General features: G+C 39.5%; 1 protein-coding gene and 1 long non-coding RNA gene across 4 annotated transcripts in view; one reads left to right on the top strand and one right to left on the bottom strand.

Moving 5' to 3' along the window:
• LOC307186166 overlaps window positions 1–8,316 on the top strand; it is a 37,818-nt gene extending 29,502 nt beyond the window's left edge. The window contains exon 3 of the long non-coding RNA XR_013828260.1: window positions 8,122–8,316. This is a non-coding gene — a long non-coding RNA (uncharacterized lncRNA). The remainder of the gene's footprint in view (window positions 1–8,121) is intronic.
• Window positions 8,317–13,014: 4,698 nt separating this feature from the next.
• The window catches only part of PPP3CA (protein phosphatase 3 catalytic subunit alpha), a 298,560-nt gene continuing 294,369 nt past the window's right edge, over window positions 13,015–17,205 (bottom strand). For all 3 annotated transcript variants that reach the window (XM_079921013.1, XM_079921014.1, XM_079921015.1), the window contains one exon: window positions 13,015–15,620. In XM_079921013.1, coding sequence (XP_079777139.1) covers window positions 15,424–15,620 — 197 coding nt within the window. In that variant the 3' untranslated portion in view covers window positions 13,015–15,423. The remainder of the gene's footprint in view (window positions 15,621–17,205) is intronic.

Here is a 17,205-nt window from a genome sequence, read left to right as displayed (position 1 = left end):
GCCGTTTTGCAGCATCAGGAAAGGCAGTCTTAGAATGCCATTTGTAATTGAAGCCTGGGGCCTCTGTCACATCCCCTCAATCCTGCTCTTCTGTTTCAGTGCAGCGGCAGTGGACCGTTCTCTTTGCTCATAGACTCACCTTAGTGTCAGTCCCCAAGCAAGCAGATGTCTTTCTGTATGCTGCCCTGTGTCCTTCTTAGACATGGCAGGAACTCCTGTGGCCCACGTGAAAACATGGAGCAAGAATCTGGGAGAGTTCATGTCCCCAGGGAGCAGCTCTCAAACAAGGGGAGTAGGTGGATAAATACTTCCACATCTCAGTTTTCAAGGAGGGCAGCTCTTGGAGGCATTGGGCACATCAAGAGAGCATGGCCCACATTACTGATCTTTCAGTCTCACCCCCTCTGTCCCCTCACTCCTGCTTCCTGGGATAAACTGCCAGCGTCCTAAGCTTTGTCTCTGGCTCTGCTTTTGGGAAACCTAAAATAAAACAGCCTTCACTCCTTGGGTATATTTAACGCCTGATTTACTGAAGGCAACTGGATTTAACTCTGCTTGTTCTATCGAATGCCCACAAAAGCAAAGGCAATGGCTATTTCATCCACCATTTTATCCCCAGAGCCCAGCATAATTGCTTGAGCAAAGAAATCCTTGGCTAAAAAAATAAATTAGTTAAAATGAGGCAAAAGAAAATTCATTCCTTATTCATAATTAAAAAAAAAAATCACATGGACCCGTCTTAGAATTGCATAAATACCACTCAAGAATCCAGCTTCTGCCAATCGCTGCTGAATACGAGCATAAAATAGATAAATTTTCTGAGCTGAGGAGATTGTTCTTTAAACTGGACAAAATAGTATTTTTAAGGGTAGGTGACTCTATTTATAAAGACGTCTTAATAAACCCTCAATTGCTTCCTTCCTTTCCCTAGTGCTTGAATATTTAGCACATAGAGTTAGTGTGTTTACGTAGATATCTCATGTATATTTATGAATATATCTATAGAGATGTAGTTTGTTCTGTCTCCTTTTCACTCCCTAAGAATATAAAACAGTATGTTTCCACTTTGGTCAAGAAAAGATAATTTTGCTAAACCAATTATTTGGCTGGTTCATTAGGCAATTTTCAAACCTAATTACTATGAGCTAGTTAATGCCTAGACTACTTCTTCATCTTCCATGTCTAACCTAGTTTTTCCCTAAACTCTGAGGAAGGAATTATTTCCTCCATCATTTCTTATTCCCTTTCATTTGAAATGTCTTTTGTACCCTTAACTATTGCTTCAGGTTTGGTCTGAGAGTCAGAAATCCTACAGATTCTTCTCCTTTCTCAAGTATCAGCAGGCTAGAGATCCAGGTCTGCTTATTTTTCACTGAACTCCAAAGGTAAAACTGCTGTGTAACTTTCTCTGTAAAATGATTGGGACTTTCGTAACTGGACCAAATCTCAACAAGTCATTTTAGTCCAGCTTCTTTCTCCAACCCTATCAGGGGATCGTGTGCCTCTGTGTGTGTGCATGTGTGCACGTGTTCGTGTGTGTGTGCGTGTGTGGGTTGGAGGATGTGAGGTTAGGGGAGCCCTGGCCTCCAAGTTAAGGACATCTTTTAGAGCACACTACGCTGTGTCTCTCACCCTGCTGCTGCTGCCTTTCGATGGCTCACATGATCTGACAGTTGCCTTCCGCGTTGTACGTTTCGTTCACAATAGAAACTCCTGGCGATCTGGATTTTTAGCTGCTCACAGACTACAGGTTACAATTCTGATCTTCAGGTAAACTCCCTGTGTCTTGAGTTTATTATCTATTTTTATGCCTTCTTTTTGATCAGATTCCATAGTTCATATTCATCCCATATTTCTTACCAGCCTGTGGTTCATCTCATCCAGTACTTCTCTCTCATATTATTCTTTAGGTGGGTCCCATAACTCATGCCAGCCTATATCCAAACTCAGATTTCTAAAAAATAAATTATAAGTTGTTTTCACTACGTCCCATATCTCCCATATGGTAGTAGTGGTTACTTGCTAGTCATTCATTCTTTCATTCATTCAACCAGTATGGATTGAATGCCTCACTTGAGGAACAGCTGGGTATTCTTTAAATAGCTTGGAAGTTGACGTGCACATAGAACTGTGGCAGCCACCTCAATTTTGTGTGACATCAGCTTGATAGAAGTAAAATTTGATTTGGTAGCACAAGGGGTCGATTTGAAAACTCTTAGAGAGTGGCTAAATTTTAAAAATCACTTTTTAAAATACACGATGAAAATTGGAAAAAGGCACTTTGGGGGAATGACATTGAGAAACCACGAGAAGGCCAGAGGAAGACCTATGGTGTAGGATAGAGGTCGGGGTGAGGTAACCCTAACCCTAACACTAACCCTATCCTATGGTGTAGGATAGAGTACAGTGCAGTACTGGGATAGGGATGGCTGGAACTTTGTCTGAATAGGACGGAACTGTGACGCCATGGATAAATGTTGAAGAAGTCACGATAAGTGCTCCAAAGTGTGTTTGGAAACTGCAATGACTTGTTCCTCCAAGGGTCAGATCAAACAACATTTATCTAAGAGAAGGAACTGTGGCTTCTGCCTGTAGATTTTGCTAGAAATTTGCTAAGAATTCACCACTCTTTCGATTTCCATTTCCAAGGACGTATTCTACTTCACTGCTCAAATGTGCTTGCTCCAGTCTCTCCGTCAGAGCACTGAGATTAGAAGGCAAAGTCTTAGACCCGGAGTCCCATCTTCATGTTGCTCAGAGTGCCCCCAGATACCTGAGGTACCAAGCTTTTCTCATCATTAGAATGGGGTCTGCTCATACTTGGACCTGTGAACAATTCTGCCTTCTAAGTTACTTATGTTCGTAATTGTACTCAAAATTGTGGTAGCCAAAAGTGTGCTCTGTTTAATAACAAAAGTGTGGTTAAGAACATATAAATATTAAGAACAAAAAAACAGGAATGACAAAAGAACACAATATAGTGTCAACTTAATGCTGTAAACAGGTGACATACAGAAAGTCTGAGTCCGGAGTGTGAATGATCTGTAAGAACTGGATGGGGCAGAGCTGTGGGAAGGATGAACTGAGAGCAGCTCAAGGAAGCTGACCTCAACAGAGAACCTAAAAGACCATAAAAATGTTTGGTTTGGGGGCTTCCCTGGTGGCGCAGTGGTTGAGAGTCCGCCTGCCGATGCAGGGGACACGGGTTCGTGCCCCGGTCCGGGAGGATCCCACGTGCCGCGGAGCGGCTGGGCCCCTGAGCCATGGCCGCTGAGCCTGCGCGTCCGGAGCCTGTTCTCCGCAACGGGAGAGGCCACAACAGTGAGAGGCCCGCGTACCGCAAAAAAAAAAAAAAAGTTTGATTTGGGGAGAAGCCTCTAGGAGCAAAAACAATCAACTTGGTGTTTTCAGGTGACTCCCTAAATGCAGTAGAATAATTTTTTTTTTTCTATTCCTTCTTTTGAGAAACAGCAAGCTTGAGGAAATTGCTTTAATCACTGTGGTTGTAAAACAAGTCATAGGTGAGAAGTTAGACTTATGTGCTAATAATAAACACAGCAACATTCCATCATTTTTTTTAGCTACTGTATCTATTGACCTAAGTGGCTTAATTTGCACACAATATCTATTCCTTGCAAAAAGTGTTGGTAATAGGAGGTCAAAACCATTAGGTATGAAATTAATTAACCACCTTCTAAGCAAGTTTCCCCAAAGCATCAGTTTTGCCTTAAGATAGGGCAAAAAAGAATATTGAGAAAGAAATTAAAACTGAGGGGAAAAAAAAGTGTTTCAGCACAGATGGCCTGGTTTGTGATGGGAAAAGAGGTCAGGTGTAATATAGTATTCCATTTCATTTCTAAAATGAAAAATGCCTACATATTGGCAAGAAGGTCTGGTCTCCTGATTCAGCCAAGGAGGTCAAGTCGAAACTTTATCTTTTAAAGAAATAGATCATGTAATTTGTTGCTTGAGAGTAATTGAAAGTTGGCACAATTGGAGAACCATTTCCCCTGAAGACTCACTCCTCTTAAATTGAGCAAATGTCAGAACCAGACATTTAAAAGCTAATGTTTATCTTCTAATTCTCAAAGACTTTATTGTGTGTGTTTCCTGTGGATTTGTGTACATGAACTTTCCTAGGCTTGTGTAAACCGTTCATACCAGGCTGCCTCTGACCACTGATCCCTTAAATAGAAGCAACATTTCAGAAACTATTAGTGGACTTGCAATAGAAGGAATGGTTAGAACAGTGATTTGTAACTCTTTCAGACCCAACGCCCTCTTTTTATAACGAGCATTTTCTATTGATTAGTGTTTGATTTTCATCAATTTTTTAAAAAGAGAAACATAAAATATAACACAAATAAGGACCTTAATTGATTTAAGCCTCACTTTTTCCTTGTATAAGGAAATTATACCTATTTACAGGTGGCTAAATGTATCCATCACAGTTCTTTTTTTTTCTAAGAATATTTGCATCGATACAATTTTGAGCTTTCTAGAAAAATGTCACTAATTATGACATTAACAGTGGTTTGGGGAAGATAAAAGAATTTTTTGTTATTGTTGCCTTTTGATTTTTCTTTTAAAATATCCAATTAAAACATGTGTAGGGCTTTAAACATGCAAGCACTGCTAAAAGGCTTTCAACATAAGCAGCACTGCCACACTGTGTATCTTCCAGCCCTCAATACCCTCTCCTTAGAGATAATTCTCTTCAACTCTTAGCTGTTTATTCTGGTATATACCTCACTAGTTTTAAACAATGTGTTTGTACCACTGTTTCTTTTTTAAGCTTTACTGAGGTATAATTGATAATAAAATTATAATATATTAAAAGTTATATACACATACATTGAATACACATATGATGAATTGATATACACATACATTGTGAAAGCATTCCCCCATCTAGTTAATTAGCACATCCATCCCCTCACACGGTTGCCTTTGTGTGTGCATGTGAGAACATCTAAGTTCTACACTCATAGCGAAGTTCAATTGTACGACACAGTGTTATCAACTATAGTCACCATATTACACATTAGATTTTCAGAAATTATGCATCTTAAAACCTTATTTGTAAAAAAGAAAAATTGTAACTGTGATAATGGATATTAATTAAACTTATTGTGGTAAGCATTTTGCGATATATGCACATATCAAATTATTTTGCTGTACACCTAAAACTAATACAATGTTACCTGGCAATTATATCTCAATAAAAAGATGACTAAGGTTTTGTTAATTTTTAAATATCTTAATTTCCATACAGTAAAATTAGCTTCCGTTTTGATGTACAGTTTTGAGTTGTAATACATGTATAGATTCACATAAGCACCATCACAATCAGGTCAAACGGCAGTTCCGATACACAAAAAAATTCCTTTATCCTGACCAGACCTTAGCCCTCACCCTGACCCCTGAGAACCATTGATCTATCTGTAACCTGTCGCAACAGTTTTGCCTTTTCCAGAATGTTATATAAATGGGATCATACGGCATGGAATCTACTGAGACTGGCTTCTGTTGAGGGTCAGTTCTCCCTTGCTTTTCTACAGGTCTCGTGACAGCTTTTGTTGTAGACTATCTTTCTGAGGCTCTTCGTTATGGTAATTTCAAGACTGTTTGGTAAGATAGAGGCAGAGGGAAGATTTATTCCCTAACCATGATTTTAAGGATTAGGTCTCCCTGTAAGCAAAAGCTGGGCAGGATTGCTTGGGGCCCCCTTTTATAAGATTGGGGTTTTCTAAGGTGGCATTCCTCAGCTGTGACAAACATCAGCTGGGTGTTTTTTTTTTTAAGCCTGCATTTGCCTTGCATTTTGCCCATGGGTTAGGGGCTAGGGGAACTGATTCCAGCATGAAGTTCATGCTGGCTGCTGTGCTGTGAGAAATAAAGTCCTTTGTCTCTGACCCAGGAGTTTCCTGTTTTCTGTCCCCATCTATGAAACCGTGGCAGGATAAATGGTTAGCTTGCAAGCCGAGTAAGACCTCAGACCCTTCACAATTCTTGATGCTTCCTCCATTTAGCAAAATGCATTTTAATTCATTACGTTGTGTGTATCAGTAGTGTATTCGTTTCCTAGGGCTGCAGTAACGAAGTACCGCAAACTGTGTGGCTTAAAACAATAGAAATCTATGGTCTTCCAGTTCTCCAGGCTAGAAGTCCGAAATCAAGGTTCCAGCAGGGCTAGGTTCCCTCTGAAACTTGTAGGGGAATCATTCCCTGTTTCTCCCTTGTTTCTGGTAGTTTGCTGACAATCTTTAGTGTTCCTTGGCTTGCATCTTTGTTACTGCAATCTCTGCCTTGGTCGTCACGTAGCGTTCATTCTCTTTGTGTTTCTCTGTCTTTACACGGCTGTCCCCTTATATGGGCACCAATCATATTGGATTAGAGGTCCATCCTGCTTCAGTTTTACCTCATCTAATTAATTACATCTGCAACAATTCTATTTCCAAATAGGGCCACATTCTTAGATATTGAGGGTGGAACTTCAATATATCTTTTTGGGGGGACACAATTCAACCCATAACAAATAGTTTCCTTTTATTGTTAAGTTGTAGTCCATTGAATTGGATGTATCACAGTTTGTTTATCCATTATCTGTTGAAGGACATTTATGTTGTTTCTGTTTGGGGTAGTTATGCATGAACATAACATTTCTGTGCAGATTTTTGTGTGAACATAAATGTTAATTTCTCTAAGGTAAACACCTAGGAATGGGATTGTCAGGTCATATGGTAACTTTATCTGAAACTGTTTAACTTTATGAAAAACTGTTTTCCAGAGTGGCTGTATCATTCTGGCTTTTACCAGAAATGTATGAGCGTTCCAATTGCTCTGCATCCTCACAAGCACTTGATATCGTCATTTAAACAATTTTGCTCTGTGTGTCTGTTTTGCCATTTGCATAGAAGTATGGTGCTTTCTCATTGCAATTTTATATTTCCCTGGTGACTCACAATAGTGAGCATTTTTTCATGTGTTTATTTGCCACCAGTATACCTTGTCTGGTGTGTTAGTTCAGATCTTTTGCTCAGTTTTTAATTGGTTTGTTTGTTCGTTGCTTTACTTGGAGAAATTTGTTTATATTCTATATATGTCACTCGATAGAGATGTGATTTTGAACACATTTTCTCCCAGACCATTTTCTTAAAGATGCCATTTACAAAGCAAAAACATTTTAAGTATGATGAAGTTCAGTTTATCAATTTTTTTCTTATTTAACTTATGCTTTTGATGTCATACATGTGAAATCTTTGCCTAACCCAAGGTCACAGAAATATTCTCCTATGCTTTCATCTAAAGATTTTATACCTTGTGCTTTAAAATTCGAGCCTGTGATCCATTTTGAGTTAAATTTTGTGTAAGGTGTGAGGTTGAATTCACTGTTTTTTTGTTGTTGTTGTGTTTGGTTGTTTGGCCGTTTTTGGTCAACAAATCTCCAGTCTTTCCAGTATCACTTGCTGAAAAAGTTATCCTTTCTCCATTGAACTGTCTTTGCACATTTCTCATTGACCATTTGTGTGTGTCTGTTTCTGGACTATTCTGTTCAAAAGCTTGTAAGTTTGTAATCTTGGATGCAAACTATTATATATAGAATAGGTAAACAACAAGGTCCTACTGTATAGCACAGGAAACTATATGCCATATCCTGTGATAAACCATAACGGAAAAGAATATGAAAAAGAATGTATATACATGTATAACTGAATCACTTTGCTGTACAGCAGAAATTAATTAACACAACATTGTAAATCATCTATACTTCAGTAAAATAAATTAAAAAATAAATACAACCATTGAAAAAAGTAACTTGAGACAAAAAGTATATTATTTTAACACAAATATTTATTGCTAACTCTTCAGAATTCAATTAGTAACCCTTCCCTTCCCATTTCCACCTGTCTGAAACTATTGTGTCGAACTTTGTCCAATCCTTATCAGACTTCTCCATGGAAAGATCCGCCTTAGCCCAAAAAACCCTCCTACATATTATGCTTTTGTTTTGCTTTTTCTAGATTTACTGTGACCCTGCCAAAGTAGTGTTTACATGACCACAGTAAGAAATAAGTTAAGAAGTAATTGAAGCTTTGCTTTATTTATGTTTTATTTTAGTGGTGTAAGGAAGTGACCCCAGGAGCTGTGATAGTCTTTTGCAACCATGAAGAGAGAAACCAACAGTAGAAGTGTGTGAGAAGAAGCACGGACAGAGCCTAGGTCCTTGACGATGATGCTGAGCCCCCAAACTAATCCTGGGACCATACAGCCTCGTCCATGTCAGTAACTGTAAACGCCCTTATGGTTCGAGCACAGTTAATCAGGTATTTGGTTTCTTGCAGCTGAAAGATCTCCTGATACAAATAACTGATTTGGGTCCCCTTTCACCTGTCATTCTCCTTTGGGAGCCACCACTCTTACGCTTTAACCATAGTGGGTGACATATCACTGTTTTTCTGGTGGAGCTTCTCCTTTGCTCTTACTTTTTCTACCAGGCTGAGTGCCTTTCAATCCCCTCCCCAACATCTCTCCCCTGCCAACCCTGCCTCGTAGTAAGGTGTCAACCAAATGCCATTTCTTCTAGGAGGACTTTCTGACTACACATACCTCCCCAACTCCCATCACACACACGCACACACAGGATCTTCATCTACAGAATATTTATTGTAAGGACCCATGCGACTCAGTACGCGACTGAACATCACGCCCCAAAACACAGGTTTATTGAGTGCTTATTTTGTGCCAGGCACCATGACAAGTACTTTATTTGCATTATGCATTTTAATCCCCAGGAAAAGTTTATGAATTAATTACTCTTATTGCCTTCATTTTACCAAAGGAAAAATGAGGTTTAAAAATGAGAAGCTTCTCAAGGTCACACAGATAACCGGTAAGTAGCAGAGCTATAAAAATTCCAACTCAGGTCTAACTCCACACTGGCACTCATATAGAGTACAGTGCACAAAAGTGAGCATGTGTGGCACAAAATACTGATTTATTTTCATGGCTACAGCATCTTGTGAAAGGAGAGATTGTCTTGAATTTCACAGCGTGCTCCTCTCTGCTGACCCATGTCCAGCACAAAGAGCTACACAATAAACGGGCTAGTTGATCCTATAGGAGTCCTTTTCTCTGAGAGCCAGAGCTCCTGCCTGCTTGTCCCAAGTGCCATCCCAGGCTCCAGTCCTGGCCTTCCCCTTTCTATAAAAAACACCTATCTATATTAGCCTTTGGTCAGCCCTGTCAGAACTGGGATAAGTTAATTCTGTCTAAGATTTAGCAACTGACAGTGGTTTGTGGTTTCCTTCTCTACTGTGTGTCTTTTAATAGAGGACTTTTGGAGAAAGTGTTGTTGAAGCCAAAGGAATCTCTCTCTCATGGTAAAACTTCAGGTACATTATGAGATTCTTGAAGATTAAACTGCATTGACTGTACATCCAAAAAGTATTTTTTGAACAAGTCATAGCAAGCTGGTGGTGATCGTGGGTGAGGTGGTTATAGTGGGAGGGGTAATGTGGAGGAAGCAATTATTTCAGTATGAAAGCATTTCCTTCTCTTTGAGACACAGAAGGCTTTTTCATTGATTCTTCACAGAGGAGAGTACAGATTTACCACCCTAGTCTCCTTTTTCTGGTGAAGTCTTATAAACTCAAAAAGGCCGCCACCTCCTCCCCATAACCTGTCTGGTAGTAGTTGTTGAGGTTTACATAAATACTTAAATAGTTCCCATATTTTCATCTAAATTCATATTCATTAAGCAATTATAGGCAAAAAAAAAAAAATTCATTATGCATAATTCTGTGTAGCAGCAACAGTGAGTAGTAAAATATTTGTCCATGCCAGACAATCTGTTGGATTGGAAATATAGGACTGAGCTTTAAATTTGTTATAGAAATAAACTAAGACATGGTTTCTCCAACTTGTCTGATCATAAGAATTTTGGTGGACGCTTACTAAAATGTAGGTTTCATTCCAGACCTTCAGGCCGCAGGAGAGACGTATGGGAAAGAGTGAGAAAACTGAACTGGGGTAAGTGTTTCTGCTGTCCTTCAATAAGGGTTTGCCACTTGGACTCTGGGGTAACCCTTATCAGGAGAGCACGCTGAAAAACATTTTTGTTCTCTTTCCTTCCCTGCCCTTCTTCCAAGGAATGTTATGCCAGGTACTGTACACACTGAGAAAACAAAGATAAGCAACAATTCCTACTGAAGTACCAGACAAAGACAATAAACAATGATACAGTGTATCAAATGCTAAAATAGAGGCAGTACAGGACACTATGCACTTAGAGAGGAGGGAACGCCTGGTCCGAGTAGTTAAGGCAAATTTGACATCTGCAAAGGAGAGGTCATTCCACATGGAAGATGCAGGAATAAAGACCCAGAGGCTTAAGGAAACCTGGTGTCTTCTGAGCATTGTTAAATGCCTGGCATGGTTGAAGCTCAAGGTCAGGTTGGGGAAAGTGGGGGTGAATCGGCAAGAGTCAGATTGGGAATGGTCTCACGTGCCACTTTGAAGTCGTTGGACTTGGTCCTATAGACCAGCGGTCCCCAACCTTTTTGGCTTCAGGGACCGGAGTCATGGAAGACAATTTTTCCATGGACTGGGGTGGGGGGATGGCTTTGGGATGATTCAAGCACATTACATTTATTGTGCACTTTCTTTCTATTATTATTCCATTGTAATATATAATGAAATAATTATACAACTTATGATAAGGCTGACAGGAGGTGGAGCTCAGGCGGTGATGCGAGCAATGGCTGTATTGACAGCCGTAAATACAGATGAAGCCTCGCTGGCTCACCAGCTGCTCACCTCCTGCCGTGCGGCCTGGTTCCTAACAGGCCATAGACCGGTACCCGTCCGTGGTCCGGCAGGTTAGGGACCCCTGCTGTAGACAATGTGGGAAGAAACCTGCATGTCCCCAGAACTTAATGTAAAATGATTTCAAAATATACCTTGATAAGAACCCCTTAAGGCTGGAGTTTAAGTCAACTTTGTTCTGAGCGAATAGTCAGTTTCCAGCTTTGCTCATCTAGTGGAGACTCTTCTCAACTAACATCTGATATAGAACACAATGTACAAAATAGATAAAAAGCCCTGTGACAATATTCCTGTAAAACACGGGGTTCTAGGGAACAGTTTGCAAACCAAAGTTCTGTGCTCCCAAGAGGCTGAATAATTAAACCGATATTCAGACTCTTCCTATTGAAGGGTAACTTCAATGTTACCTTTGAAGAGAGCTCCTTCTACTATGTCTAGTATAGCTCCTTCCATGAAGCATCGTTCAGAACACGCCTGCGGCACTGAGTCGACTCTGCCTAGGTTTTAATCCTTCCAGTGAAGGGGAGGCATCCACACTCTCCTGCAGTTTCCTCTATGGTTAAACAGCTTCATTCGCTAGCAACTTCTCTGTTATGATAAGTAGGCATCGTTCTGATTTAAGCAAGGTCTTTTGGAATAATCAATTCAACATTAGAGCTATTATGTTGCCTTCTGTTCACCTTTTAGGTTTCTTTAATCTTTCCTAAAACAGACCCTCTCCCCTGCTGGTTCCCCATTTTCCCATGATTCAGATTTGCCAGTGTTGCCTCTTGAAAACGTGATCACCAGGAATAGGTACAGCATTTGTTTGGCTACTTCTTGCCTCCCATTACTATGTATGCATTTATAAAAAAATAAATTTATCATGAAAGGACCTTATCAGGGACTTTTCTGGTTAGTATTACCTTAAAATATATACAAAAGGAATATCCATGAAACAGCGTAAAAATGGCATTACAAAGCAGCTCAGTGTTAAGCCAGACACTGCCTTACTACTTGATGGAATGCTGACACTTAACATCGTAACGAAAATCGATAGGCTGTCAAGATTGCCATGCATTTGCGTGTGTGTGGAAAAAATAAGAGCTTAGAACAGTGAGAGGAACGTAGCAGAGGCTCAGTGTTTGTGGAGTGAATGAAGTGGAAGGCCATCTACCACGGGAAAAGGACATATCTTTAGTCTGGGGATCTCAGATTTGTCCAACTCAAGGGGCTTCCAGGTTTGAAGAAATGTAGGCAGGCAGCGTAAGCTGCAAGGTCCCTGCTTCTCAACCGAGTGTGACAAGAGGGACCCAGTGAGTGGGAGATACGAAGTTGTCAAGGGCAAGTGTGAGACAGTTAAGTCAGCTCCGTGGTCCCTTCTTGTGGTGTTGGCTTCAAGTCAAGGCCCTGGTTTCTAGGCAGAAAGATGGATGTGTCCTCGAGTTTCTTATTTCACATGGATGTGGTGGGGTGGGAAGGACAGAAATGTTTAGGGACAAGATCATTCTGGGGGATTCAGCATCGCCATGACACTCTCTGGGCCGATACCACAAGACACTTCCCCTTTGACACGCTGTCCTAGGAAATGCCACTGTCGATGACAAAAGATATTCCTCCCCTCGCCACTTTGTTCCTCATACAAGTTTAGTGTCTGAAGATTTTTCTTTCTTTTCTTCAAAAAATATTTTAGAAGAATATAAGTAGAAGATATTTTAGATAAGAAAAACTGCTGACCTAGGGTCAGTAGTCAAATCTAGCTCTTAATCCTTGAAAAGCTAGATAAAAGTCAGCACTGAGTTTGAAGCCCATGAGATGTAAGTCACCTTGGGGGTGGATGAAGAAGGGCAGAGGACAGGAGGCCGTGTGTGTGTGTGTGTGTGTGTGTGTGTGTGTGTGTGTGTGTGTGTGTGTGTGTGTGTGTGTGTGTGTGTGTGTGTGTGTGTGTGTGTGTGTGTGTGTGTGTGTGTGTGTTTAGCCAAAGAGTCACTGGAATAAGCAACTGAAGAATCCAACAGTTTCTCCAAAAGTGAAAGAGATAGATTTAATAACTGATGATCGGGCAGTGTTATTGCTTTTAGAGAAATAACTTCAGTTGTGCATTGATTTCCCTGATAGACTGAATTATAATGCAAACATATACACTATTGCTTTCCTAACTACTTAGCAGAAAGACCAAGCAATACTCACATCAACTGCTTATTTTAATGTCAAATGTTTATTTCTATGCCATAGTTGCCTCAGCACAATTTGTAAAAGAAAGGAGTCCAAAAAAAGGATTTTTTTTTTGGTCAGGATATTTTCTCTGCAGTTATAAGAAGGAAAATAAACACCTTGGTACCAGAATTACCATTTCTTTCATATCATTCTGATAAATATTGCATCTAAATATTTTCCTTGGGTGTCATATCCATGGTGGTGGGGGGGGGGATGTTTGAGTTCATCAAAATAAATTTGGGATCGTTTTTGTCAGAGAATATATCTAGAAAGTCTTTGTTTTGGTACACTAGATCACTACTTGCCATATTCTTATTATTTAATAGAACAGCATACTTTATTACATAAAAACAAAGTGCACTGAAAATGAACAATGTTAGAAACAAACTAAAATTTGGTGTATCTTAAATCTTCAGGTGATCAGATATTAGCTAAAGCGACGGGATACAAATTTCATATCGATACAAATGCAACTCTCTTGGGATGAAAATGCATTTACTTGCTTAGTTCTTTTCGATTGAGCAGACAGGGCATCCAGTACAACTGAAACAATGGATAACATTTTTTTTTTTTTTTTTTCAATAAAAAGGAATGCTCTGGTTTCTGAACGGGCTCCCACCTCTGAGGGAGCCAGAAGATGGCATTTGCTCCTTCAATATATTTCTCCTGTGTGATTTGAGACACAAATCTACCAAGATTCTTACAGCGGAAGTAGGCACCACACCTGAGAGCCCAAGGCCCTTCGAGCAGCCACTTCAAGTCAATCTGTGATGCATTGGGGTGGACCCAGCACCTAGAAGACAGCATGGTAATTGTGCATGTAAGTCCCCCAGCAGACTCAGGGAAAGGAGGAGATTTCTTTAAGTTCATGCACATTTTATTGAGTAGTAATATAAAATGCTTTTTTCTTTTTCATTGTTACAAGTGCATGCTTTGATTGCCAACATTTCAGAAGTCAAATTACAAAGGCAAGGCTTTAGGCTGTAGTGAATTACTTGGGCACTTATACAATTGTTAAAAAATATGAATGGACTTTTGTTGTTGTTGTTGTTGTTTTCAGAATGAACCAGTTGTAACCCGTAACTGATATACAAAGGGAAAAAGTGAAAAAAGTACATATTTTGTGGCACATGACAGAACCTAACAAAATAACTCAACTGTTATGACATTAACAGTTACCATGCATTTAGAGTTTCACATGTAACTATGAACTTATTTAAATTTCACAAGGTTTGCTAAACATGCTAACCATCTATATGTGCACTGACAAGCTTATGTTAAAAACTTTTAAGAATACTCTCCCCTTTAGATTTTTTCAAAGCTTTTTTTTTGATTACAAAATTTCAAAGGCATGAAGCATTTTAGAGAATATAAAGTACGCCAGTATACATACATTTCCAGTATATGTCAGACCACTAAGCGCATTACAGTCCCATACAGGCCGATACAGCCATTTTTTTCCTTAAAAAACATGCATAGGCAGATTTTTTTTTTTACAGAATATAGATGCTTTATCACTGTACTTAATATGGTGTCTTGTTTACTATACTTAAAAATGCACCACTCATAAATATTTAATTCAGCAAGCCACAACCAAGACTTGATTTATCAACAAAAACCCCTAAATATAAACAGCAAAAAAAAAAAAAAAGAGATAGATGTAATTATTCCAGTTTTTTAAAACTTAAAGAAAAGGTATTCATTGCCAAAGTAATAAGATAAGTGTTATATGGAAACAAGGGCATTCAAGCACACTAAAGAAACCTGAGGTAAGCATAATCTGTACAAAATTAAACTGTCCTTTTTGGCATTTTAACAAATTTGCAACATTCTTTTTTTTTTTCTTTTTCTGCTTTTTTTTTTTTTTTAAGACTGCCTAATTCATTTTATAGCCATTGTCTGACAAGAGTAGCAAAACATTATCAATAAATAGTCCTTATTTAGTTTGTACATCATTTTGTTAAAAATGTTTGATGTCATCCATTTTTAGTGCTGCAACTGTAAACGTACAATAGAGTAAGAAATTAGACAAAGTTTTCGTGTCCAGTAACATAATAAAAGACCTCTCATTAACCTATCTAGAAGTCCCCGATGCAGTAGGAAAACATGTTCATTCCCCTAACATTGCAGTATATGCTAGCATTAGCTTTCTTTTTAAATTGTTTTTCCTATAAGCATTTTTAAAAGGCATACCCAAAAGAGGTGTTTAATCATAACCCTCACCAAAATATAGTTTATTATCTCTCTCCCTCTTTTCTAATGATAGTGTAAACTGAATCCAACTCCTGGCCCCAGAGCAAGTAAGCTACCATCAGAGGCAAGAACATCCAACTGCTGATATGCAGCAATCCCATCACGCCCTGCAGCTCCCAAAAAAAAAAAAAAGTGAACAGGAAGTGGTCACTGGATATTGCTGCTATTACTGCCATTGCTGTCCGTGCCGTTAGTCTCTGAGGCGAGAGTCTTGTTGATGGAGTTAAGGTTGGTGTCAGAGGGCATGGCATCTCTGCGAGGTGGCATCCTCTCGTTAATTCGATCTAAGCCCTTGGCCTCCTCGAAGCTAGTGATCTTATGTTGTGGTGAAAATCCTTTGATAGCTAAACAGAAAATCATTAAAAAAAAGAAAAACTGGGTTAGTCAGAGGAAAACAAAGGGCACAGCTGTTGTAGCAGGTGATGTTAGAGATTTCGCAGTGAGAGAGGGAATCCTTTAGTAGAGAACAAAGTGACGGGACCTGAACACAGCACAACAGACTCCTTACCATACCTGAAGATAACCGAGATGTTTGGTAACAGCCAATGTCTCTTGCCAACCAAAATGTCCTCTTCCAAGTTAGTAAGATGTAAACGTTTCTCTTGTCTTCATGGAAGTTTAGATCCACGAAGTGGTATGTAAAGAGAAAGGCTGCTACCAGGGATAGGTCTCTAGGCCCAGCATAGACTGGCCACATCGTTGGCACAATTACTGTATCAAATGCCCTAACCTAGAAAGAATGGAAATGGCCCTAATTTTACTATTCCATTGTGCTAGCAATGGCAAATTCAGGAGAATCACTGAAGCAGCTAGACCTAAAAATCTAGTGAAGAGTTTAGAGCAGAAGCTAAAAGAAGCTATAAAAGGCATGAACTTGGGGCGTTTCCATGCCATCTCAGGATCCCAGGAAGACTTGCTTGGCAAACAACTCAACAGTGGCATGAAAAAAAATGAAATTATAAACTCCTGCTTCTCCACTCAACTTTGGAAACGTGGAGTGGGGACAAGGTAAAAGAAACTCATAAAAATCAAGATCAGATCACTAAGTAGAAAAACTCTGTCTGCCCTTCAGCAGCGAACAGGTCAAACTGATGTTCATCTGGTCCATTACTGCCTAAATCAAAGAAAAACTCTTTCTTAGTAGATCAACGTAGACGTAAGTGCTGGTTCAAGAATAACAAGGGGAAAATGCTTCTTTCAACTTTTAGCAAAAATGGATGGGAATGGTTTTGGCCTTATTCAGTGAAACCATGGAATTCACAAAGGGGGAGCATTGATACTTGGTTTTTTTCAGTAACCCTAGTGTGCTCCAGAGATAGAGAAGGCATTTGTGCAAGAAACTTAATGATTTCTTCAGTAGGTGCACCAACCAGTGAGCTGAAAATAAAGTACATAGATGGGGAACCAATGACATCAGTTTGCTTTACTCCCTGTGAAAATGCAAGCCAGACACTGACGGGCCAATCACCAATGCTGAATTGGGTCGCATCTCCATGGCTGATGAAGGACAATTTCATTGTACCTTTATCCTTCCTACCCTATTTGAGAAAAAAAGGAAAGCAGTTTCAAGCTGAAACTTTGCTAGCCACTCCCACACAAATGTACAGTGCCTTTCATTAGTATGGACGAGATTCTTAAAAGATAGACACACTTGCTTCCAAACTCATTAAACGATGAGAAACAGTTTGTTCCCCCTCTGCATTTTAAAGGTTAGCGTCATGGTGATTAGTCAACTATGAGAGGAAGAAGATGGGGAAATGGGAAAAGACCAAGGCCCAAAGCAAAGCGTCTTAATTCTTCTCTCATTCAGTCATAAATCGCAAAATAATAGAGCTGTCTGATGAGCACCCACCCTGAAAATGAACTCAATGATTTTGAGGGACAAAAGTAGTACTCTATTGTTTTGCTAAACTGCTGTGAATATCATTC

The sequence above is a fragment of the Stenella coeruleoalba genome (genome assembly GCF_951394435.1).
Source record: "Stenella coeruleoalba genome assembly, chromosome: 4".
NCBI classification, from domain to species: domain Eukaryota; kingdom Metazoa; phylum Chordata; class Mammalia; order Artiodactyla; family Delphinidae; genus Stenella; species Stenella coeruleoalba.
Note: the sequence above shows the minus strand (reverse complement) of the source record. Positions and strands in the feature narration are given on the sequence as shown.